This window comes from Macrosteles quadrilineatus, unplaced genomic scaffold (genome assembly GCF_028750875.1).
Source record: "Macrosteles quadrilineatus isolate MER2022 unplaced genomic scaffold, UCM_ALF_1.0 Scaffold_7__1_contigs__length_78375512, whole genome shotgun sequence".
Taxonomy (NCBI): domain Eukaryota; kingdom Metazoa; phylum Arthropoda; class Insecta; order Hemiptera; family Cicadellidae; genus Macrosteles; species Macrosteles quadrilineatus.
Genome location: NW_026542600.1, coordinates 52486312 through 52511124, shown reverse-complemented (window position 1 = coordinate 52511124; position 24813 = coordinate 52486312). Strand labels below are relative to the sequence as shown.

At 35.8% G+C, this 24813-nt stretch overlaps 1 protein-coding gene across 3 annotated transcripts in view; it reads left to right on the top strand.

Moving 5' to 3' along the window:
* Positions 1-24813, top strand: part of LOC128998519 (zinc finger E-box-binding homeobox 2-like) — a 304946-nt gene that overhangs the window by 253846 nt on the left and 26287 nt on the right. The window contains exon 1 of one of the 3 annotated variants that reach the window (XM_054424692.1): positions 11521-11660. The exons of the other annotated variants lie outside the window; for them this stretch is intronic. Within the exon in view, the coding sequence (XP_054280667.1) occupies positions 11564-11660 (97 nt within the window). The 5' untranslated portion in view covers positions 11521-11563. Of the gene's footprint in view, positions 1-11520; positions 11661-24813 lie in introns of those variants that run through there. 3 annotated transcript variants of the gene reach the window in all.

The window sequence follows — 24813 nt, the reverse complement described above, 5'->3', positions numbered from 1 at the left end:
TGCTCCCGTAAATGTAGAAAGATCGGCAAATTGACTTAGTAGCGGAGCAAAACACACAAAACTCTCTCACACAAACGGGTAAGTTACTATTTCAATTCAATTACACTTCCGATGTTTTCCGAGGGCAGGTTTAAATTGGTTCCTCCTTATCTTACGTGCACTTAGTTTTAACGCCTCTTAACTGCTTAATTTGGGCAACAATCTAACATTTTCATTGTTCAGGTTTAACAGGCTTCCCATTTTCTGATGACTCTTTAAGGCAATTTATCTTCGAGTGTAGATTCTTTAGGTTTATTTACTTTATAAGAACTTTTGTTAATTTTTGTTAGAGTAGAATTGATTTCATGTTATACCCGCATAATACCTTATTTACCGCATGTTTTTGGTTACTACGTAAGTTTTATCCCAAAAATTACCCTCAATTAGGAACTATTTTACTCGATATAGTAAAATGATACACTTGTTGATACGATACTTCGATAATTCAGTTTGACTCTATCGAGTTGTCGGTTGTATAATGGATTTTATAATGATAAAATAAAAATTGTCTACAGTAAATATAACTTACCGGAGTCAAACGTATAATATACTACCCGAATCTTTTCGTTATTTTTCTTTGGCAAGTAAATTTCATCCAAAAAAATTACCCTCGATTAGAAATTATTTTACTCTATAGGGTAAAACAATTCACGTTGTTAAAATGATCAGATAAAAATTGTCTAAAGTAATTGTAATTGTCTACTACGGTTAATTCTAAGTTCCATAAAGTTATACCATTTCCAATGCAATTGATTCAAACTGTATTTATGCCAGCTGGAATCGTTTGCACAAAATAACCGTAATCTCCGAACTCTTACACAAACTTGACTTGCCAAAACTTCAACTTGTGTAAGCACCTAGCAAGTGCCATAAATCATTACGGGAGTGCTGTAACCGGTCATTTAACACGGCCTGGTGACATCAGCCGAATCTGGCGCTAGGTATTTAATTAAGGGCGAAGCACAAGGGCTGTCACACCTTGAGTGCAACAATAAGTGTAATATCTCATGGAAGCTGGAGGGGTGGACCCCCCTTATCGACCCGCAATACAATAATATCAAATTGGCTCAGCTTTTTGGTGACAAGACGTAGAGGGCGTAAAGTTGGTCCTTCGAGCCACATAGTATTGTGTACCAAGTTATTTGTGTAACTAGTGCAGCAAAGGCACTTTGCGCTCTCATTACACAATAGATTTTTTCCACTGTTACTATAAAGCATATAGGTAAATAATTAGTCTTTCAAACCCTTAAGACGTTTAGGTTAGGTTAAATCCAAGCGTTGGACGGAAATAGAATGTTAACACGAAACATGGGCACAGTATTAAAAGGGGCAGACCGTAGTTTTAAGTGTTGCAAACCTATTTTCAAGCGTACACGTATTAAGTGTGTAGTGTGTTATTATAAAAGCACACTGTTTTGTGTTGTTTGATTAGAATACTGGAGTGCGGCAAAGTAAAATGAGTGCGGCAAAAGTAAGTAAATGCAGCAACTAGCTACTTTGCGTGTTATAATCAGTGCAAGGAAGCCCACTTCGTCAGGTAACTGTAGGAAAAAAAGATGTTATTGTGGTGTTGTTATGTTTTAACACGAATACCATGTTAAAACTATCTAAAATTAAAAAAAAACACACACGTTTACTAATTTTAGGTTCGTGGCTCTATTTTACTACTGGAGAAATATCCATTAGAGTGAGTTTGAAGTAAAACTTAACTACCTAGGCATTTTAGACTCTTTGTTGTAATTCTAGTCAGGCACACATTATTTCTCGAATCATAACATTTAAACATTGAAAGCTTGGAATGCGAATATAAATAAGTGAATAATCACTGTACAATAAAATTGAATAAATCTTCGTAGTTCTATAATATCTCTATAATAGATCTATAATATACTCGTATATCTATGATTATGACAGGGTTTAAAAGAAAATACGTCTTGTTTTAAGCTACACACTGTTAAATTAATCAAAACTAATATATTAAAAAGATTATCAATTTCTGCATGAATCTCAAGGTGATTGTCAAGAAGGAGTATTTTTAAATTGAGAATAAATAAAAAAATTAAAAAAAAAATTGTTAAATTTTTACCACGAAACTTTCAAGACTTTTATTCATGTCAGTATAGAGTTCGAAGGAACCCTAATCCCACCTACTAAAGCTAAGACACAATATAGCTTTCCGTAAGCGCAATTCCTTCTCACTGAACTGAATTTGTTTCAAAGTAAAAGTGCCTCCGCTGGAAGGCGGCCAGCTGACATGCGACTGTTTCTGTTATTCTTCCTCTTCCTTTTCACAGCTGAGCGGGAATCGAACCCGCGCCCCTGCCAGAAGCCCGCAGAGTCCGAGTCAAACTTACTACTGATTTATTCCGTCCGAGGCGCCACCATAAGCGGTATTTATTATCACTGTCCACAGTGAAAATTCGGTTTTATGCAAATTTAGATCTCTTGAAAGTTCTGTCGCTCGCTTTAGTATTTTTTGCTCTTCGGGTTGGAAATCCGTAATAATGTGATAATTCTTAGGTTAGTAACTTTTACATTATTTAATATTATTAAACTCTCGACAATTATTTTTCATAAGCTTTGCTTAACAGAGTGTTTTGTTTGTAAATGCATGGAACACACATTGGTGTTCGGCTTAACATGAACCTCCAGGTTCAAAACCAGTGGTGAGATAACAGAAAAAAACAGGGTCACTTGACAGCCATAATATAGTCAATAGTAAGCTTTTGATTTAAATGACTATAGTTTGGTTAGATTCAGAAACTGGTTCAATTTTTCTTAATGTGAAATAAAGTAAAATAGACTTATACATTTCAATACTAGTAGTACAAAACAATCATGATAATTTATTACCTTACATTCTGTGATACTGACTATCAACGTGGTTAATTGAAACTGTCTTACTTTTAACCAATTTAGCCATGAAACTGTGTTAAATTAAATTGGGGGAACGTAACAAAAAAAAAACAGTATATAAAAAATTATTTTTATATAAAAAAATTATTTTATTAAAAATATATATTTTATATAAAAAATGTCTTAGACAAGTAACGTTCCACAGCATTAATATTATTATTTTTACTAAATCGTGTTTTTAGGGAAACTTTTAACGTTTACAAAGTTTATCTCACCTGATTGACGTATTATTTTTTTCTAAATAAGCATTTCTACGTTCTAATGTGGGTTCCGGACCACCACCGGTACCTTTACTTGGATGACCGATGCTTCTAGGTTTTTGGACTACATCGGTAAACCTTCTCAACAACATAGCAAAAGTCCATGTTTGGCGGGATTCAAAACCTGGGCTCCGCGCAAGAACCAACTGCGATCCTAGTTCCACAGTATGACTGCAACACATCTTTATTTACTGGCATCAGGTATAGGGAGTTTCCGAGTTTCTAGGTGAAAAGACCTACAGCTGTGGGTTTCGAACCACTGGGTCAAGTCATTTCCATATAGCTAGAAATCATCGGTAGCGGGATTGTGACAACACGGCAGTCCCTAGACTAGCCGCAACCCCAGTTTTACTTCACAGGTCCACGGATTAGCAGAATAGCCCAAGAGGCGCAGAATATTTTTTTTTTACAAAACCAAATTACAAGTACCGTAAGACATTTTTGACGACAAAGCAAGCTAATATGTTTGTATCCCTGTTTTCTTTACTTTATTGCCAATCAGCTTATATGCCTTATTGCATAGTAAGTACGTTTAAACTTTTACTGACACACACATTTTTATTCCCAAGGGTACGTTTTAAAAAAATAGTCATGAGAAAGTTTGGATTCAAACTAATTTTTAAGACATAACTTCAAGCATTTACCACTAATAACGTTTAACACTTTACATTATTGGACTTTTTCTACTTTTTCGGAAAGCTCGTAAATGGCATCATCAAAGTTAAGTCTATTTTTAGCGTACAATCAGTTTCGGTACAAATGATCATGAAAAAGAACTAAGGGACATTTTGTTTGGGACATTTTTCACTGTCTAAATTTTTTTGTGACACAAATTTCCTTAATTCACTGCCATTTTTGTGTTTGCTCATTTCACAGAAAAAGCATGTGAACAATAAAGGATCACATCGAAAATTTATACAATTATACGCAAAAAAAACACGATAACAACTTTATCCACCAGCCAACTGATAAAATGTTTCTCATGCGATTGAACAAAAGAAACTGTCATGGTGAGGATTATAAAAATATCAAATAGAGTAGAGAGTAATAAAAACATCACGAAATAGAGATAAGGCGATGCAAGTAGAGGCAGTGATGAGTCATGAGTGATAAGGATTGAGGATAGTGGGAAGGATTGTATTGTGGCACGTGTTGCGCCGCCAACAAACCCAAAACCTCTCGTGCCCTTGGGCCCGGGTCCATTTGTAAAAGCGGCTCTGTCGTATTATTTAAACAATCTATTCAAGAGAAATCTGAACAAATCTGCAACTGGACAAGAAATAAAGATAATTTGTTATTACTGTACTCAGGCAGCATGTATAGGGATCTGGGGCAGCGAAGTGTGTCAGGGGAGCCGTGCAAATCAAACTCCCTCTCTCGCTCTCTCCCTCTCCCCCCTCAGAGCACAACGTGTGCCGATCCCTTTTATTCAACCGTGTTCGCGTGTTTGCCGTGTTCAGTGATACACGGAATGGAAATACACGATATTGAAACCCCATTCTCAAACCTTGCCACTGTTGCTTTTTCATTCGGATGATTTTTATTTGATTTCATCACCTGTTTGTATGCGAAACATGGCAAAATCCAAACACACGAATTTAACAACATTCTTTTTTGATTGTTGACTTTGTTACCGCAGATAAACCATGTCGGATATCAGTGTGTATTTACGGCATCATTGTGATAAAATACTTCACACCAGAAAATACTTGTACTAATCATCAAGGTGCGCGATCTTGTGAGACCCTTTTGATGTCAAATGAAGTAAAATATTTAACCTCTTTATTACAAATATACATATCATTAACAAACTTATTTATAAATAAAATTTATTTTATTATTAGAGCTCTGTGATGAAAAGTGCATAGCGTAGACATGCTTGCCACTCTTTCATACACAAGTGTTGACAATTTTTAAGATAATTTAGGATACCAAGATGATGGCTGAGTGAGTTATGGAATTATTTCGGATTTGATATATGTGGTAGAGTTTGGCATGGCCGTCACGTTTATTGAACCAAATCGAGCACAATAATTTTGTTCGTGTCGTGTTTTTTGCTTAGTCATGGTTATAATACTATATCCCTGATATAAGAAGTATTCTTTTGTACACTGAGTATTCCTTACTACACACATTATGCAAAACCCGATTCTTTACCGGTAATTCGTGTATTAATGAGAAATTCGACTTAGGATCGTTCAAAATATGAAAAACACCGAACTGTTAATGTCGCAGTCAGTTAATGTGCCTAGTTAAGTGCGGAAGTGAATTAACAGCTAAACGGCTCACTAACTGGCCATATATTTACCTTCTCGTTAGTATGCAGATCAGCAAGAGGCCCGTCTTTAAGTTTGCGGCACTCGACGACGCCTACGATGGGAGGGGGGGGGGTTCACAAAGTGTCATTTTCACCACTGGCATTCTCGCTCTGCGGAGCTAGGTGAATTAATCTTAATAAACTCGAGCACCGTGAAGGGAAGAGAGTCTTTTTCACTCGAAGGGTTTTGTTTTTCAATGGCTCTCAAGTTTTTATATCGTTTATTAGGAGTTTTAAATTCGTTGTCCTGCAGTCGCATTAATTAGTTTATAGGATGCTGTTTGGGGTTTTTTAAGTTTTTCGTGTTTTTGGAAAATGTAACGTTAAAATTAGTCTTTTCAATATTTTGTAATTCAAGTTTGATACAGTATATTTTAAATATTTTCACCACCTGATTCATTGTAACTATTATCACTGAGAGTGTCTCTATCTTATTCTATACTTTCATTACACGTTCGTTTTTACACTGTATGGGATTACAAAACTAAATTGTTTAATAATGTTATAAACGGTTTGGTTGGCAGTAAATGCTTTTTGTCGTTATTACTGATTAAAAAGTGCATACATTTTTCATTGTAACATTGTTTTGTACAAAATAATTTACCCTTTTGTCAACAACTATTTTTCAACTTGTAGATTTTGTAGTAGGCCCTAATGTTTTGCAATACAATACATTTTTATTAAATTCCATGTTGGTGGCCCCTGGATTACTATATATTATATTACATTTTATATTGCATTTTTATATTAATCAATTATTTTTTAAGATCCTGGCAAACGAATTAAATATTTTTTGAAAATATTAATTTTTTTATCAATTTGTCATTTGATTTTGACTATGTATTAGCACTCGAAAGTGTGTATGATGAATAAAAATAGAGTCCGGAAAACTATGTATTTTATCAATTGATATTTGCCAAACTGCTATATTTTAAAGAATATATCAGTTTATGGTTTATTTTAGACTTTAATGTGTGGAAACCCGGTAAAAATACATAAGCTACCCTAAACCCCTTTACATGCAGCTTGGGAACAGTTTGTTATACTGTATAGGGTTATTTAATCCAGAGAGCACAGAATAAAAATTTCTATTCTGTGCTCTCTGATTTAATCTTGGTATTGTATACATATTATATTACTTTTAGAACTGATAGGGTGAAATCATCCTAGCCTGACATATATTTTGAATTACCAACAAACCTTACAGTAAGCCTTCTGACAATTTTAAATCGTCAACACTGCACACTTGGTGTTGTTTCGGTACCTCAAGTCGGCATTGTCCCCATCCCGCCCCAGTGGAGTCCCAGGTACCCGAGGCGTCCCATCTGTGTCCCACATGTTACCCGCTCCCACCTGACTCGTCCCATAAAATTCCATCCAATTTTCAAAAATCTGCCTTCAGCAGTTTTATATAGCTCATGTTCTCTATCCTACGATTTCCATGCATGATGGCAACCAAGAATTTTGTTTCTAATTTACGACATGCATTCTATATTTCAGGCGTATTAATGGGGTATTTAACCAATGTTGATGGTTAAAAAGTAAAAACAGAAATATACCGTAAACTACTTCTTCATACACATTTAACTGTGGTTGCTGGATTTATTATTAAAATTAAATTTTTAAATTTGTTTAATGCTTAGTTAATTTTGTTTAGGCTTCATGTAAGCAAATAAACAAAATATAAAACGTGTTGTAATGATTTTTGGAAATTTTCTTAAGTGAAATGTGCATATACATTTTCGAATATCCATACATTTTTAAACTATTTGGTTTGTATACTATTATAATTTTTTTATAAATTTACATTATACATTTATTTCTATACTATTAACACCTTTAAACTATTATGGGCTTTAACATAGTTTTACCTGAAAATAAAGAACATTCCAACGAACGAAGTATATAGACTACTTCCGTGGCAGTTTTCCAAATCCAAACGAAGATAGTCTCAGGGTAGTAGGGTTTCCACTCCTTTTAAAGAATAGAAGTGTTGTGGTCGAAGGCTGCTCAATCGTAATCCAGTTAAGGTTACATATGTACCTTAATCATTATTTTTGAAGTTTAAAAATATTACAAAATAACGCTGCGCACCGTATTTATAGTGTTTTGAACTCTCGACATGTATGTTTGCCCAGAGAAATTTGTGGGTGATATACCGTCCCAGAATCGTGAAATGTTAATTATAAAATCTTTATAAGATTTTTATTACTTTGGTTAGACAATCGTTCCAACTTGCAGCAGACGCAAGTAATGCAGCTTCAAACGGCGCCAGCGACACGGAATACCTCGACGAGTTATCAGGGCTGACTAGGGCCACATCTGGACCCCATATGGCTAGTCAGTGACTCATTCTTCTTTCTATCGATTTAAGCGCAGGTCCCCAGGTCGGTAATGTATGCACCCATACACCTACGCTACATCTACTAGGGTAGTATATTTGATCGATTTTTCGCAAAAACTTCCCCCCCTGGCCAGCCCGTCCCCGGTTCTTAATGGGCTTAGGGGCGGATTGGAGCCGTGCCGGAACTCTTTGGCATGAGTCATGTCGGTGACTTTTTTTTAAGCCACGTAACTTGATTTGAAGATGTCCGCGCAGCGAAGAAAATGAAGTGTGAAGTAATTGTTTGGCTAGATGAAAAATCTGCATCTTATAGTGGTTTAAAAAGATAGCACTTGGTTCACCACTTGGCTGAGATTATTAATTTATATTGTTAGAATCATGTTTAATGTATTCAGTACAGAAAAAGTTAAATTTCTTGCCACATAATCTCTTGATTGGGCCTGACGATGAACGGTGAAACTGATCGATCGCCATTGTAACGTCCTGTCTTTTAAATTAACCGTCTTGGAAAATATTTGCAGTATAGGTTTAGATAGGTGATGGAATCTGTATTATATATTAAATTAATATACATAATGCTGAACTTATTCTTGTTCCTTACAAAATCAATTGTAATTCCGATTTAGAGTTATAATACGTTGCGCATAAAGCCATTAACCCTTTCAATTCTCTTCCTTATCAAATCGACTCCAACCGTCGTTTTTCGCAAATAAATGTAATCTAATGTCCAGGAGGCATTAATCGTCTTAACAAATGTAATTCTTATACTTAACATTAGTTAATAATTATTTGTAGAATTTGGACTTGACCAGGTTAATACAATGCACTGTATATTGTCATTTTGGCTGAATTACAGTAAACGAATTACCGTGACGACAAGTTGACTTCTTTGTCAACCCACCATCGTTGAGGGTTGAAAATTGTAAACTTTATTGAACATTCCCAATTATTAAAATGTTAAATTCAAATGAATCATTGGCCATCAGTGATTAACCAAATGAATAAGGTGTGACGAATCTATTTTAAATCACCAGGATATTCGTCATAAGTTTCCAATCATGGAATGGCAATTTGTAAATAGGTTCATTTAAGTAAATACCGTTTAACAATACTGTTAGACCTATCTTATCTGGACGTGTTATTGTTGGTGATTCACCTAACGACCTCTACATCCTGGGTGAAGTTTGCTGCCCCGGTCTAAGGTCCAAAGGTATTTCCTCCCCGTGAGTCACCCCCGTCTTGCAAAGCCGGAAGTCAAAAAGGAATCCATTTCCTAGCCTCTTCATTGATAGAAGAGTAAATTGTACATCTTAACATTGTACAAAACTTGTTTCCTAGGCAAACAGAATAAAACAATACATCTACTTTATTGCCTTCCAAAGATTATATTTGTTCAAGACAGTTAGGTTAATAAACAACTAATTTACAAAAATTTGATTTGTTGATTTTAGTTTCACACAATAAACCCACCTTAGTCAGACTTTGTTTAATATCCTGCCGCAGCAAACCTTCAGACTAAGCGAATTTAAATTTGCCTGATTGGATTTTCGCTAATGTATACATTTAAAAATGTAATTGTATTCCCAATTTTAACATCAGTTTAACGAGTACTTAGGCTTGCGGCTACAGGGAAGGTAATACGGGGTTTTCTTAGTGAAATGTTAATTAGTATGTAATAAACAAATAAGAACGAAGTAGAGTTCCAAAGTAGGTTCCCAATGAGGGAAGTAGGTTTTCCTTACTCCTTTTAATGAATAATAGTGATATTCATAAACAGGTCGTATGTGATTTTTACAAAAACATTCATAACTCCTCAACTGCTTGAGCTACAGCGTGGAAATTCTGTAAAAATATTTATTTATTGACCTCTATGTTTGTGCAAAATATGAATAGAACCCTTTAACATTGCTTTCTCAATTTAAACTATGTTAAATTGATAAAACTACTTTTTAACATTGTTTAAATGGAGCAAACTGAAGGTGTGGCAAGGAAAAAAATCAACTTCTCAGTTATTCTTTGTCCACACTAAGCGTAAGATATCGTTGTAATTTGGATAAAATTAACTAGATTTTACATGTCCTGCCAATAGTTTGTAAAATTAACGGTTTTCATAGAATTTGGCATCAAATATTTTTTTTAAACCGCCATTTTAAACGGTTTAAGGGGTTTATTAATATTTTGCACAAACATAGAGGTCAATAAGATGAACATTTTTATCGAATTTTCACACTGTAGCTCAAGCAGTTAAGGAGTTATGAATGTAGATAGACCTAAAACGGAATGAGATAGCCGCCATTTTAAACGGTTCAAGGGGTTTATTAATATTTTGCACAAACATAGAGGTCAATAAGATGAACATTTTTATCGAATTTTCACACTGTAGCTCAAGCAGTTAAGGAGTTATGAATGTAGATAGACCTAAAACGGAATGAGATAGGACACATGTTATATTACATTTTTTGTGTGTTTTAATGCTGAATAACGTGACAAAGTTTCTTCATGTGGTTGCAAGACACCCTGTATATGAAGTTGAACAAATGTTCAACTTCATATGTTGTTTTTGGCCTCTGGAGAACTAAAAACAAAAAAGTAAATCCGTCCTGGATCCAGGTTTTACCGTGCCCTATGGTATTAACTTATTTCATATGGAAAATTTGCTAAAAAGAAGCATATTATAAATCCGTGTTTATTAATTACGTTCTCTCTTGTTTACTATCTGAGTGATCAAACATTCAACTGAACGATCAGCTGTTTAATTATACAGTAGTTCGTAATTAAACCTTTATAAAGAAAGTTCACTGGATTTTAAGAATTAAATCATTATAGGGCAAAGCCCTAAAAATGAGGTTACAATTCGCTTTTATGTACAATACGTCACTCCGCTGAATCATAAGCTTTAAAACTGACACCTTAAAAAAATCGGCTTATTAGAACGGCTAAAAAGGAACTAAAAGAGAAACCTCTTGTTGTATTATGTATACAAATTATATAGTGTTTCGCGTTTTATTACAGTTATTTTCGACATTGCACAGAGAGATATTGTGAAATACGAAGTGTAAATATTATTGTGGTGTAGCAATTTAGTCGTTTGAAATTGGCGCATCAGTGTGTGAGGAATTAAAAATAACGTAAGCGCGCAGGATCGCAACTTCACTCCGCTAAACATGTATTAAGTTAATGAATTCCAAAGTAAAATATGCAGTAGATATCTTGAGTAGCCCATATTGAAATGTTTGCTGCAGAGTTGTTCGTGCGGGAGTTAAAACATATATGTGATCATTAACGTTTTTGTTTTGCATTGTACAAATATTTTAATTTTGTTATGTACTATGTGTAATCCATGGTTTATTCCAACATTTAGGGCAACCTCTAAGCAACGTTCCCATACCTAAGCGTATGTAATTAATGACGACGAAGAACCTTTTTACACAATAAAAAATCTAGCACTCAAAGAGATTGTATGTACGAGCGATCAAAAATAATACAAGAAAATAGAGCGATGCCGCCACTACAAGTTGTAAAAAATATTCAAAGGCGGGGACATCTTTAGAAGCACCTGTTCCGCAACAAAAACACAGGAGTAGGCGGAGACAAGTTCGGAGGTGTTCGGGTGAGTTCGGGTACGATCGGACAAGTTCGGGGATGCTTCGGGTAGGAGGCGGACTCTCGTAGTGTCGTCAGTGTGCCATGGTAGCCCGTGCGGAAGGGATGTACGCGCCCGCTGGCCTCGATACATTTTCCTTCAAACTCTGGTCGTTGGCGAATGTTTGGACTGGATTCCACTGTAAGTTATTTACTGTTATTATAGATTTTTACCGCACATAAAAGTGGTTTTCGGGTGTTTTATTTTTCTGTAGGTAAGTGTTTGGGGTAGGATAATATACTAAATATTGAATACACGTACTATACGAACATACCTTTAAAGGATCACGGGCGTTGTTTACAACTTATTGACTACTATTTGTAAAAAGAATTTTGCTCTGAAAGGTAACAAATTCTAAATTTTATAACAACATAACTATCTTAATTCTGTAGTACATTTGATTCGTTTCTAGTAATTAAAAAATTAAACTTTAAAATTAAAATTATTATTTTTTTATCAAACACTTTTGAAAGATTTTTACATATATTTTTGTTTATTGGCATTTAAAAAATGGTTGTGCAATTACATTGTTTAACTATGGGTTTAAGTATGAAATTTATTAATTAAATTAATTAATGTAGGACAATGACACAAATGACACAATAAAAACAGCAACAAAAAAATCACGAGCAGTGATAGTAATCGTGATTACAGTTATAAACTTAACGTCTTCTGAATTACCATTATTTACTAGTAATTGCCATAATGATTTTAATGTGCAATAATGTTGATGTGTTTATAATATGTTCAATAGTAAATTGTTTATGTCGAATGAAAATTATGGTTAGTGTTATTTGTTTATATAAGTAATTGTTTTTCCCCCGTAGTAAATATAAAGCGTATAAATAATTGTTTATATATAAAAAGTTGTGGGACCGGAATTTGTTTACAACTTGGTAGTTTGTATCAAATATATAGGATAACTATATAATTATAAAATAACGTACTTTGGTTACCTATTTAAGTTAATAATACTTTTCTGCTCTGTCATAACTATAAAATATTCGAGTAAACGTGTTAGTGTTTTTTGAACTTTTATCTGATACTTTAGAATAAATTTGTAATCATTTAAAGTAATTGACAGGCTGAAAAAATCATAGGTAATGAAATCGTTATGAAAACTAAACAGTAAAATACACATTATTTTTAAAACATGCTATGTTAAAATTTCTAAATCAATGTGGCGTTTTTTACGTTAGTTACAGGTAACCCAAGCACTCCTACCCCGAAATGAACGTATTAATTACATATTATGAAATGTTCGGTGTTAAAAATCTTATCAAAACACGGTTGTTGTCAGGCACAGGAGAATGTGTTAATCTTGAAGTGAGGAATAAACAAATTATCCAATACACAAACTAATAATATAATAAATGAAGATATAAATAAATGCAAAGTGATATAAGCATACACATGAATTTATTTTAATTACAATTTGCCCGTGTACATAATCAAATGTTATAGATTGATAGGTAAATGTAATTGAAGTAAAATGTTAAATAGGTAACCTTGCAACTAAAGAATATTTATTCCTGGGAACAGCTGATCATGTTAACTAAGCCATAGGTCAAAGAAAGGCAATACATATTATACATTGGTTTAATTAAAAATATTTAATCTACTATTCAATCGAACCTAAATTGCTAAAGCATTGTACTGTTTTTTGAACGCTACAGATCTTTTACACCTTTATATATTAGGTTATAATCTAGAACTACATCAAATACCTTTCAAACTGATTTATTGGACTATTAACATTTTTATGTTGCCATTTTGAAAATACATTCTGGGCTCAGAATGGCAATAATCTCGAAATCAATTAAAGCTTGATTGGTTGTTTTCGGAATTCCCTCATGGTGTCACGTCTGTTATCGTCTAAGAATGGTCCATTCATATCGGGAAGAGTTATGATCGATATTTGTTTGTTTTTCGAAACCTCGAATAATGCCAGACTTGTTGTCTGATCTAAGAAGGAACTTATTCGATTTTATGCGGATGTTTCGGTACTTTGTCTTAGTATTTAGCCATAGTTCCTGTTACGGCTAGTGCCCTTGACTATAGATGCGAGGATAGACCAGCTGTAGTGATTCTTCCATTCGGAGAACAAGCATCTTTAAGTGAACTGCTGTCAAGATGCTGTTTCCTCCCTTAGTTATTCATTCTATGCAATTTTATGTGGTAAAAGGCTGTAGATTACGATAGCTTGCCACTCCAGATTGAATTGGTTAAGAGTAGTGTGTGTAAACAGTAAAACATTCTGTCGGAATATTCAGCTAGTCAATTATATTCTAAAATTGACTACATCTTTATATTGTGTGGCTATTTTAGAATCTATAAATGGCTGGTACACAAAACGAGCGTTGAACGGGCAATGTTTAGACTTTGAAATATCGATTCGTCTTTTAAGAACGACCCTCCAGCACTTCGCTTCCTGGACTTCTCAAAGACTTGTCGTTAGACGTACCTCGGTCATTGTGACCACTTCCGGTAGGATAATGAGGTCCAGTGTTACTTCCGGCTGTGAGGGTGGGGGTGGACATTGTAGTCCTAACAGTTCAAGTACTGTAGCAGCGCCTACGCGGTGGCCGCAATCCGCCAAACACGCCTGCCTCTGTATTGCCAATATGCGCCGTGACATTTATTTTATTTCCTACCAGTCCGTTCAATTTTTAAATTACTGCATTCGACACCATGCATGAAGTGATTATGTATATCTATTCATTTTAAATATCTTACCTTACCATCGGAAAGATCTTATTTGCGCACGGAAGGATTTTTACAAATATCTTATTCAGTTATTTTCGTCAGGTGCCAAAAAGTTGACTGTTTCATCAAAATTGAATCCTATTGAAAAACCTCCTTTTATACCGATAATTAGAAGGGTATGGACCAAGAACTTTTAACCGCTATAACGACGATTAAAGAGTTAGAATAAGCGTTGCACAAGTTGTTTACGCATGTTTGAAGTCGTATGTGCAATTCAAGTAGTTTTTAAATCTAATGTAATAAATTTAGCTTGCTAGACAAAATATGTAATATCAAGTGTAAAATTATGGCTGAAAACATCGGTTGTTCACATTTCTCTGCCAATATAAATATTTGTCACGGTATTCTGAGTAATTAATCCAATTTGTAGATTTTTGTCTAGCAGAGAGACAAGATATTATGTTCCTCTAATGAAGTCGGACGTCTGCTTGCGTGCGCAGTTTACGCACACACATTGTCTATCGTACACAGAACCAGATAAATAAACACTAGACCCTCCAAGACGTCCTGTAGTGATCTCAACGCGAACGTAGCTAATGTAACCAACAAATAACTCCAATAGCGAACCTAGTGGCCCAAGCGTGAATAATGTCCCCATTACCCTTGTCCTTTACCTTCTCCGGTCGAAGGAGGCCGTAGCTGACTCACCGAGGGGTCTGAGCTGTTTTGACTTTCTTATTGCGAATGTTATGGATATATCCATTACCATATGAATGCCGACTCGACCGCTCGGCATTCTGTTATGAGGCCAAATTTGATGAAGGCCTAGTTTGGGGGAGAAATGTGCTGAGTTCTTTCTTCAGCTGAAACTTGTGTCGGTTTCAAATGGTTTGGGGATGTTTTCAGAAAGTTTTACCGGTGAGCCGAGCATACAAATTTTTCAGAGTTTTCGCAAGGCGGATTTATTTTAACAGTTGTGGATTATATACAAACATATTCGTATTTATTTATTATCGTTGATATAATTCGATTATTCAATTAGACACCGGGTGGATTTAAAATAAAATGAATTGCCACTTATAGTTACGCTAGAGATATATTCAATCAGTCGATTTGTTAGGTGTGTGGAAGGTCGGCGCCGTGCTCCGGTAGGATCGTATGACTATGGTGGTGTCACCCTATACCTGGCCCGTATATCGCCCTCATCATTGTACGTCCCTGTATAACCTAGTCTGCCACACTGGTAGTTACATCTTGCATAAACTAGTCTCGGTCGCGGTCCCCCGCACCGCACTTCCGCCGGTTAATATTTTACGGAGATATCATCTGAGGGGCAGTGACGGGAGTTGTCGCGTCATCTCGTCCCCCAAATTCGATAAGCTCGTCCCCCGGGAGGCAGCGCCTGTACCTGCACGGGGCACGGGCTGCCCGGCAGCTGGCGACGTTTCGAGAGGCTTCAACAGTCGTACTCAGATATTGACCCGCTCCCCTCCCAGACTTCCACCGACCATTGTTCGCTTCGCTCGGTAAAAATCGCATTTGCCATTGAATGGATTAACGCCCCCAGGCCGCCGTGACTCACCTTATTTACCTTGCGATCGCCACCCTCGGCCTGCTCAATGAGCCGCGCGGCGAATAAATGATGAGCGATCACAGCGTGGTGCAGGGAACATTTGCAAAAAGTATAACCGTCAGTATATACTTTGGTTATGCAGAATACTGGTGTTGTGTTAGGCTGCGTGGTCCACTACCGTTAGTGGGTTTAATAATATAATCATAACTGCTCAATCAGTTCTCAGCTTCAATTAGAGTTCCTCAAACATACAAAAAATAATATAGTGGATTTTTACTGATCTATATATGCAATGATATTCATTATTCATACTTGGTAAAATGTTCTTTCACCGTGAGTAAAACTCTTTGAGAAAATTTCAATAATACATTTTATTTACAACCATATCACAGTTTACTGCACGATCTACATACGTCCGTAGCGTTGTCGAGGTGTTCACCCGATTTTGTAGAGCACCGCTTGTGGGTATATAAAGCTTCACAAGAAGTGCTAGAAAATTATTAATTAAACAGCGCCGATGCTCGGAAGGAAACATTTTTCAGTGCTGTAAGATAACGTAGCCGGTGATTGGGGGTTTAATTCCCGTGATCCGTAGAGCTACACAAGTAGACTCGTTAAGTGCCGGATGCCGGGCCAGGCAAGATGGAAAATATCTCACGTTATGGTATTTTGCTTAATTGCTTAATCTCTTTCTGATTCATTCGTATGTTGATCTACATTTATCTGTAGAAATTGTTTTAATTAGTTTTTATCAGTACAGATCACACACCTTTGTACTGTACCGGGTCACTCCTTGCTTTGCTGTATACGATCCACGCACGGGCGGTTAAGTCTATGTAGACGGGCAAATGTAAGGTTAAAAGAGACCTCTTTAAAAAAGTGACAAATTTTGTACGGAAAGATTGTTTCATATATTATCTGGCAGACGATAAAATATCGATTTCTTAACAAATATCGTACTTTCATAATTTATCTCTTTCTGCTTCATTCGTATGTTTGCGCTTGCGAAATCTCTCTTCATAGGTTAGCTTCTTTTCATATTTTGCGTGGAGATTGTGTTAATTAGTGACAAATTCTGTAAGGAAAGATTGTAGACTATTGTTTCATATCACATGCAGCAGTCGATTAAGTCATCGACTTCTTAGCAAATATCTACAAGTCATAAAAAATATTTTAAAGAATAGAACCGTAGTTTAAATGAGTTATTTTATATACAGTAGCCAAATTGACAGACGATCTACAAATCACCCGCCGAATGTTAGATTTTATTTTATTATCAAAATTTAAAGATTCAAGCACGTATGACATTTGTTCACATTTACTTCGAGTAGAGAAAATCTTAAGTTCGTGCTGTCGTTTATTGAACCGCTCATTTATTCCCCGATTTCTCTATCATATCACCGAATCTCCCCATCAAGGATGGTCCTAACCGATCACATTACATCTTATCATTACACTATCTCGTAGACGTTAATGTTATCAGATACGATAACGTGAGGTGTCGTTGTACTAACGTATCCATCACCAGGGTAACGACAGCGGAAGTTGTATAACCTGTGACGTCATTTCCTCTAAACCGGGTGACGCATTAAGAATACCGCAAGACTGATAGTACCGAAATCCGCTCTTCAGTAATTTTACTTGCAATGCAGCGAAAGATAAGAGTTTTTCAACAATCAATTTTGGGCTCAGCAATAAATCCTAACTTAAAAACGTGTTAAGTATACTGATGGTTTTTATTTCTAAAGTACTCAGTGTATAATATCTTGGTCGTGCTCTCAGTTTATAATGTGACTCTAGTTAATAAACTTTTAATAAGGCTTTTAATCTAAAACACCACTTCTTCGCGTGACGAAAATCACTGATTGCATAAACTTTATTTTGGGGATCAATCCTAACTTAACTAGATTTTTCTATACATGTAGGCTGTGTTAATTGCATACTATTATAAGAAACATTTGGGCATATAGGGATTTAAGTGATGTTCTTGAGTGGCCGAGCCCACATAGTTTGCCATACAGGCAGTGTGAGTTCAGACTGTTACTTGTTCCTCAAGGTTCATCCGTTGAATTCTGTTGTTTTTTTTAAATGTCGTAGGAAAAGATACTAATCATCCATCTTTGCTTCGATTGAAAATATTTTTGTCAATCGGATTCAGAATAACTTTTAACATGTTGAAAAAAATCATTTGTATTTTTAGCGTTTCTTCCGTTTTTATTTGCCGTAAATTTCTTTCTTGCCATGAAGCCACATCGTTTGCGGTTTCTTGCACCAATTACAACCTCTCCCCACCTATCGCGATAACTTAATCGCACAGATCGGGCCCATTTCACACTCGCGTTGCCATTCTAATTGCAAAGGCCTAATCTCCGTGGCCGCCCATTTGCCCATTTGTTTTGCGCCGTTTAATAAAAGCAGACTCGCTTCATAGGCTCATAGGGTCTAACTATTGTCGATATTAATAACGTGCCTAGTGAGGCATGAATGCTATTACACTATAAGCCGATCTCGGGCCAGTTTATCTGTTAAAATGCGATTATGGAAAAATAGTTTAGGATGCGCTGGTTTATTTCATCCAATTGGAGTTTGTGAATTTACGTTTATTCCCTGAAATTTACGTTTATTACAAAATTATTGTTGTTTCGTTTCCCCACTCATAGATTAATCATGTTTATTGCTAAAATCACGCACTGTAGATATAATACATTACAGGTAAATCATAGATTAGTTAAACCCAATTCACATGTCACAAGTTAATAAATAAGGTTTGAAGAACTACAAACTCTTTATATGATATTAAACCCAACATTTTAATATAAAACTAAATACCATTATTTGATGCATTCTTACCCCCACAAATATGATTTTGATATTGCGCGACCAGTACTCGATAGTACCCATGCAATATAACTGCAGTGTGCAGTGGTCTCAGGTTCGAATCCTGAAACATGTTACCTTTCGTAGAACAAACGTATTTTGTATTCTACCACTTATCAGTTTCCATTTTATACCTGACATGTTGCCCTTAAAGTAAAGCAATGCGTCTTGACTCATATGCCCATGTCCTAAGCAAAATATAAACCTACTGAAGGCGGCGCGGCGTGTAATGTTTTCGCAGACATTGATCCCGCTTCAGAAGCCAGAAGGCAATTGACAAATTATTCCACATTCATTTGTCTTGCTCTGTCCGACAGCATGTTTTAAGACCCTCTCTGAATCTTTATATTGTATTTTACGGAAGGCTTTCCTGCATTTGAAATACATTTCACTTCACGACGTGTGGAATTTGCTTTCCGAACATTCAATGTATGTTTGAGCTTGGTGGTATACTGTGAACTGTGTTGTGTGATGCTCGAAGGGGAAAAAAGAGTTGTCATTGGTGTGATATTATATTTATTGTTTTATTTTATTTGAGATTTAATCAATTATTTTTATAACTGCGACTCATAGCAACATCAATATAACCGTAGTTAACCATAATTCAAGCTCATATAGCCTATCGCAGATATATAATAACTATTGACATTTGAATGTATGGGTTAGTAGGACCAGGACCTTCCATCGATTCCATATTTAGAAGAAACATGTTTTTTTTCAGAGTTTTCGAAATTGTATAGAGAAACATTAAAGGATCGATTTTAAAATATAAAAATGCGTAACATTTCGTAAACCATACATGATATCTTTCGCTAACTCGTCCCATGCTGATCAAATAATTTAAACCTCATTGACGGCCTCGGTAGTATTATTTAGCCAGCCTCCAATGCTCCAATACTTTCGTATCGGATAATTGATACTTTTTAATCGAAGGGTGTATAAGAGTCCACCCCGGCAAGTGGGTGACATTAATTCTCGGGACACATTAGGGCAGAGTAAAAGTCGATGCCCGACAAACCCCCCTTCCCCTACGCCATCGCGAGCCGGGAGCAGATGTGTGCATATTGCCTTATTCTTAAAATCGCATTCCAGTTATTGCAAGAGAAAAGTAAACATATTGAACGGCTGATTGGCCTTGTGAATTAATAACATTCTGTTTCCATAGAAACTGTTTCTTTTGCTGGCCTCCTTCCGTCGGGAGGTGACTCGGCTCCGCATCGGAATATTGAATACTCACTTCTTTATCGAAACAAGTTTATCTATGGTAAAGTATTTACGGAAATATATACAGTACAGCAATATCATTTATTTTCAATTATAATTTAACGATTTATGGTACGATTACACCCTTTTCTATTATTTTTAAGTAAAAAAATTGTATATCTTAAACTTGGAATACCAAAAGTATGAAATACGTAGGGATTCCAGACAACGCCCTTGAATCACTGAGATCATAGGTCTATGTGTCAGTTAGGCGGCAGTTTGTTTAGGTTGGTGATTTGAGATCATACTGGAATACAGTAGCATATGGTGTGCCTCAGAGGTCAAATCCTTGGTCAAGATTTACAGATCATGTTACCATACCATATACCATAACATGTTATCTTGTCTGCTAAAAGTTTTTTCGTACATTGCATTTGCCTCGATATCAAGTCCTGATTAAACAATTTACCATTCTTAGATAGAAAAGAAATCACAACAAGTAGGTATTACTTTCAGATTTTTTTTATTGTATATTTTTTTTGTATATATTTCAAAACTCTAAACATATCTCTATGGAAAGACGTCTGGTAAAGCGTCCGGTAACGAAATGCAAGTCTTTTTCGCGCGAAATCAGTGCTCGTACTTTCCCATGTCCACGATCTGCACCGCCAGCAGTCAGCAGCCAGCGGTGTGCCACGCGCCCTCACCTCCGGCCTAGAAGGGTAGCGCCCTCATTGTGCTATTGAGCGCCGGTAAACACCCATTGAAGCTCTGTGACGTAGAAACCAAACCCGTCACATCTGTCCCCTCCCCCTCCTCCCCCCTCGGCCGAAACCTGTATTTAATTGAGTCCGGCGAACAAACAAAATTAAAGGTAAGGCTTCCGAACAAACCGACCAAGAATAACAGCTGGGTTGTATTGTCACTCCGTTTGCTTTGGGTTCATGAAAGTACAATTAGATGACGATTTTGCACTATAGACGCAGACAGTTGAATATCGATGTGATTGTCTAAGAATGTTCAACTAATTATGTGTGTTAACCAGTTCCACACCAAATGTAATTGATGTGGCAGAATCTAGCTCTCCAAACCAGGTTGGCACTGCTTCATCTGTAGTTTGTTTAAATGGCGAGACTCTCACCGTTTTATCATAGATGGGAGGTCGCGGGAGATGGGCAAGTCCGATGGGAAACAAGATTGTTCTGTAAACAACCAAATGAGTACTTAACAAATGCCTCGGTTGATCTCAAGATGAGACAATTCCTTAGCACCTTAGTTAAAGTGATGCTTAGTTAAGTTTTTAGCTCTTGAAGTCAGAGAAGAGTAAAAATTTTCAACGTGCATTGTTGTCATTACCCTGCAAATCGGCATATCCAAATTTAATATTGGAGTTCTCATTTGACTACTGTAATTTAATTATATAAACATGTAAAAGTCAATAAAAGCCAAATATAATGTAACGGACCAAGAGTAACAACTACTCAGATTCGAGTGGTGTAATCATCGTTTCGTGACTCAACAACCAATAGGCTTCTTTTTCGTCGTAAATTGATCGGTCAGCTCGTAGCTCACTGCGACTTTGTATCAACAACGCCACATTGTGGCATTGGTCGAGTGATTCGCGGACTCGCGCGTGTTCAACATCCATTCCCACACCTCATGACAACATAGCAGCCCAGCTAATACAAACAAATTAACCTTAATTACGGCGTTGGCCCCACACGTGTGCACAAGTGGAGTCAAACGGGAACCTTCTGTTGGCCCAATTGCGAGACTCGGGTCAAGAAGTCAAAAAGGGTCAGAGTCAGAACTTGGAAGCCCGCATACGCTACGGCCTGTCTCACGCTACTAGCTCGCAAGGGCAACTGGCTCTAATAACTGTAATTTTGCATTTTTAACTAGCTTTGGCCTCCGAAACGAATTTATGACGAGTATAATTATCTCCATCCAAAGTGTATGAATGCTCAAAAGTCGTTTATTTGCAGAGTTCGTGATAGAAGTAAAATGGTAAATATATTTATCAGTACATGTTGAAGTAGCAAATTCAACAGGAGATAATATGAGCTTTTACAGAGGAACGTCACGTTGGAAAGGGACAAACTCTAATGAAATCTGCATTTACATTTACCTAGATCTCGCAATATTTCTTGAATGTGCATAAAAATAACGCAAACAATTGATTGCCATGCGAGGCCATTGTTTACGTTTCAGCTTAAGTAACGTCCAAATCTATAAACCTGTATCCATGCGAGGTTTCTACTAAACGTTTGATTCAGCACCCCCATAGTTCCCCATGTACTGTGTTAAAACTCTCTTTCAATCGATTGTGAGTTCGATTCCTGGAGTTTGAAAAGGATTTTTAACGCGCTTGGTGTGGGCTCTAGCCGAAAAATGTGTCTGGTCCTCACCTAAACGTGGGTTCTAAAACCAGCCAAATACTAACTTATCTAGAATTTCTCACAGTTCAACTTAGGGGTGTTTTCGCACATGATTCACCGAGCAGGGGAGGGGTTCAAAGGTCAGGGATGACTCATGTCAAACCTGCATATCAAGCAAACATCAAACAAGGTCCAAACAACAACTACGTGTTTTTCCGTTGTTTACCTATATCCTCAAATCTGTAGACTTTTAAATGACTCAGTCAACTTTATTGGGAGACTTCTTCGTTGGATCAGATCGACCCATGATGCGTAAGAATTTACCTCTATCAGAATTGACCTTGTTGGGCAGGGTTTGTCGTTTTCCATTCTATCCACTTCTTACCTCAACGTGTGTGGTTTCCGGCTGTTGAGGCTATTTAATAACCACAGCTGATTAACTGTGGTTAATACCTTCGCTGAACATTTCTTAGTTATTTCCTCGATACATCGTTTACGTGTTTGAGACCAAAGTGCGAAGCTATACAATATATTAATAATAATTAAATTGAGTAAAATTAAAACGGTGCTATACTTTTAAAACATTATTTTCTGCTATTTTACCTATTGTTTTTAAACTTTACTCATTGCAAGTTTCTATTGTCACGATATTCTTGATAGAATTTTCTGTCAATTTGGAAAAATTCGTAGAGAAATTTTAAGAACAACTCAAATATGTAATTTTAATAGTTGGTACAAAATACTTTCCTTTTCTCTTAAAAGTAAGCAGGGATGGATTTATAGAGACCCGTTGAACCTCACCCGTTCAATATTCATACCGTGCGTAGTTGAACTGTTCATATTCATTAGAGTTTTGTTCCGAAATTCGTATTTTGTCGAAACCTGTGTACATGCAATGTTAAAGTTTAGCTAAAGCGTTTGTTCAAGCTAAGTTACTCTTATTTACTATTTAATACACAATCAGCACAATTATTTCATAAATATCCACGTTTATGGTATTTTTGAGGATAACTAGTTTTGATAATCCTTCTATGAACGGTCCTTTGATTTATAGTCATCCTCAATTTCTCTATAAAAAGCGTGAAAATCTATTGTTACAAGTAGAATTTAATTTATACAAATTCCTCTTAGGATTTTGCCTCCAGTTTTTTTTTTTTTTTTTTTTTCAAATAGAAACTGTTCTGAACATATCTCATGTACAAAGATATGGGAATTTCCCCGAAAACTCATTCGCAAAATAGCTTTTAAATTTGAATAATATTAACTGTATCCCCGAACAGACTGAGGCTGTATTCCAATGTTACTATGTTTGACTGTTAATCTATAGAAAATCGGGTTTTAATGGTTGTTTACCTGACTCATCGCAGTGGTTTCAAATCTAGAGATCCCGTTTACCATTTATGAACATTGTTTATAGTATCCTAAATACCACTTAATGTTACGGCGTAAATGTATTGCTGGAAACATCGATTTTGGATTTTTTTGTTCATGTTAGTTTTGCTTAGGGAATTGCATACTCGGTATTTTCTTGTTATTGCATTCATACAATTTATTATTGTTGTCTTTTGTTCATTGTAGAATTGTTTTCTCACTATTATTGTTGTGCAGTGATAAAATTTTGTTGTTGTTACTATTTATCATTAACAGTTCTTTATTGTTAATAGTTCTTCATCGTTAACAAAGATGCAAAAAGCATCTCACTCCATAGTACACCAATCCCTCATTTATATAATACCTCAATCTTATTAGCTTGAAGCCCAGAAGGAAAGCTGTATTATTTTTGTTTGACTTAGCTAATGCAATGTATTGTCAACTAAGCTCAATAAAATGATTTGATATTTGTGTTAGAATAATAATCACTTACACCTTTGGTAATATTTACAAATTCCACAACCTAAGTGACGTTTGCAGTCATAGAGATTTCATGTGGTTTTCGGTCATAAACACTTTTATATCAGCTATTCGATATTTTAAACTCGTTGATACATGATAATAAAGCTCACGGAATAGAAATACTAGGACGATTTTTCATGTAGGTTTTAACTCGGCCACCTCTATATCGGAGGGCTGATAATTGTGATGCCCATATTGTGCCCATATTGTGCCCGCATGCCCGTACCGTTATTCACCTTCCCCATTGACCTGTGTGTATGACAGCCAAAAATGTGCATTCAGACCTAATTTGTTCTAATTTTTAATACTTCGTAAATCAAGAACGTTCATTAAACTGAAAATATACCTCTATATGGATATATTATTGTGATCACCGATAGTATAAGGGGTTATTTATAGCATTAACGGATGAGTTTAAGAATATCGTGGTACAATATTATTATTTATTGTAATTTTAGCGATTTTTCCTATAGGGGAGATGTTATTACTGGCCAAAAACACTAGTATCATATTTTTAGATACGTATTAAGGTCCATATTGTTTGACAACGAGTTTTCTGGAATAGTTTGTCGTACAAATATACCGACAACAATAATCAAAATTGTGTTAAATTCTACAACAAAACTGTTTGAAACAGGTTTTACACAATAAATATTAAAATATA